The sequence below is a fragment of the Rhinatrema bivittatum genome, chromosome 16 (genome assembly GCF_901001135.1).
Source record: "Rhinatrema bivittatum chromosome 16, aRhiBiv1.1, whole genome shotgun sequence".
Lineage (NCBI taxonomy): Eukaryota > Metazoa > Chordata > Amphibia > Gymnophiona > Rhinatrematidae > Rhinatrema > Rhinatrema bivittatum.
In genome coordinates, this window is record NC_042630.1 from 13,218,373 (window position 1) to 13,220,910 (window position 2,538).

At 41.2% G+C, this 2,538-nt stretch overlaps 1 protein-coding gene across 1 annotated transcript; it reads left to right on the forward strand.

Annotated features, from left to right (window-relative positions):
• The first annotated feature begins 1,062 nt into the window (after positions 1 to 1,062).
• LOC115077362 (olfactory receptor 5V1-like) lies at positions 1,063 to 2,016 on the forward strand. Its single transcript, XM_029579656.1, has one exon. The coding sequence runs from the start codon at positions 1,063 to 1,065 to the stop codon at positions 2,014 to 2,016; it is 954 nt and encodes a 317-aa protein (XP_029435516.1).
• Positions 2,017 to 2,538: the final 522 nt, after the last annotated feature.

Genomic DNA, 2,538 nt, shown 5'->3' on the forward strand with positions numbered 1-2,538 from the left:
TATTATTATTGCTAATTATGTAGTTTATAATTTAAATAAATAAATACAGACAGAAATATATATATATAGTCTTGCCTACATTCATGTTCACTCATTAACATAGAAAGTCTATACATGCGGAAGATTATTTTAGTGTAAACAGCTTTGATTTAATTTGAAAGACGGTATAACAAGACAACTAAACTAAATGAAAACACTGTAGCATTTCCTCCAATGTATTTTTCACAGTATCCCATTGTCTGTTCCCTAACATGCAGAACTCTGAAATATCAATTCTGGCTGCTTCCACAACTGACCTAAAGATGTGGAGTTGCCAGTTTACAAAGCACAGGTATTCCATTTGTAAATCTGAAATGGTTATTTTCACTCACATTGATTAGTGAGCACATATATTCAGGTTTCCAGCTACAACTTAAGCTTCTCTTTTCCTAAAATGTAGGTTTTCATTTTTTGACCCTGGAATGAAGACAGCATCATGCTGTCAGCTGGGTCTTTGTGATGCAGGGAGTTTAGACAATTCACCACAGTTTTAGAGAAGGCCAACGTCCAACAGACAACATAAACTAGTGACTCATGAACTCAGCAATCTGACAACTATTTTACTCCGACTTGCTAATAATGCAAGAATCTCAACTGGGAGTTCAAACAGGCGACCGTTGGGAAGGCAGCAATGCGATCAAGGTAAATTTCCAAAGGCTTGCATGTCTTTGCCATGGGCAAAACTAGGGTTCACATAACTGAATTAATAAATATATCTAAGTTGATTCGTAGCCACCGGAAGGTACATGCAACAATGTTTAAAGTGAAAGTATTTGTGAACTATCATTTCAAAATTGGGGCAAAGATCATGAGTTAAAAGTACCTGACAGCTCTCCAGCAATGCAGACGGTCTGAAAATTGCTTGATATGTGTCCTATTGAAAATTTGCTGGGAAAATCTTTAGGGGAAAACATATAGAGAAAATGCCCCAAGTGAAAGGGGAAAAGAAGCATGGATTAAGCTCTACTTATCATGCAATTGTTTAATTTTCTTTCTAGATCCTGTGTGTTTAATAAGTGAAAAATGGGAAATCAAACACTAGTGACAGAATTCATTCTCCTTGGACTGTCTCAGGACCAGAGTACTCGAGCCATTCTTTTCTTCGTTTTTCTCCTGCTGTACACAGTCTCCTTGCTGGGGAACATGGCCATAATCATTGTCACAATGGTGAGTGCCCAGCTCCACAACCCTATGTATTTCTTCCTGAGGAACTTGTCCTTCCTGGACCTCTGTTACTCTTCTGTTACGGTGCCAAAAATGCTGGTGGCTTTGCTTGGAGAAAATTCCATTTCATATACTGGATGCATCACACAGCTTTACTTCTATGTGTCTTGTTGTAGCACTGAGTGCTTGCTCCTGTCCTCCATGGGGTATGATCGTTTTGTTGCAATTTGCAAGCCTCTGCACTATGCCACCATAATGAGCAATAAGGCTTGCCATCAGATGGCAATTAGTCTCTGGGCCACTGGATTCCTAACCTCAGTCATTCACACTGTGTTCACAGCACGCCTGCCCTTCTGTGGCTCCTGTGTCATCAACCATTTCTTTTGTGACATTCCACCCATGTTGAAGCTGGCCTGTACTGACACCTTCCTCAATGAGATACTGGTTCTTACAGTTGGAGGTGTCCTAGGTCTCAGCTCCTTTATTCTAACTCTTGTCTCTTATGCACACATTATCTCCACTATATTTAAGATCCGTTCTACGGATGGGAGGAACAAGGCCTTCTCCACTTGCGCCTCCCATCTCACAGTGGTGACTTTATTCTTCGGCAGCATAAGCTTCATGTATATGCGTCCCACATCCAGTTACTCCATGGAGCAGGACAGAGTGGTATCTGTATTCTACGCTGTGGTGACACCTGCTCTGAATCCTATCATTTATACCCTGAGAAATAAAGAAGTCAAGAGAGCTCTCAGGACGATGGTCAAAAAACTATATAGCAAGCAAGAGCACACACCAGTATATTTTCATTAAAGAATATCCTTGCATGGCTTTGATGGATTATGATTCATGAGAACAGAACCTGTGTGCCCTTAGCAGATGAAGACTACTTGTGAGTCCTTAGATTATACAAGTCGTAGAATGTCTCTGGACATGATGGGGCAGTATTCAGTTCCCGAGGGTCACAATGTGAATGACCACTCTCAAAGGCAAGATGCTGGGCTAGATGGAACTTTGCTTTAATCCATTATAATTCTTGTTATGTTCTTCTCTTTTTGTTACTATGTTACTGTGTTACCATCCCAAAATGTGGAGTCATATTTGTGTACTCTTCAGGAGGCAGCCTTTTGGGGTTATGTTATCCACAATCAGATTACTCAATTTTATTTCATTAATATAAACATTAACGGGCGGATTTTAAAAGCCCTGCTCGCGTAAATCCGGGTGGATTTACGCGAGCAGGGCCCTTGCACGCCGGCGTGCCTATTTTGCATAGGCTGCAGGAACGCGCAGAGCCCCGGGACGCGTGTAAGTCCCGGGGTTTTTTTGAAGGGG

Excerpts from the sequence above, each read along its gene's own strand:
- LOC115077362 (XM_029579656.1), top strand. The coding sequence starts at position 1,063 with ATGGGAAATCAAACACTAGTGACAGAATTCATTCTCCTTGGACTGTCT.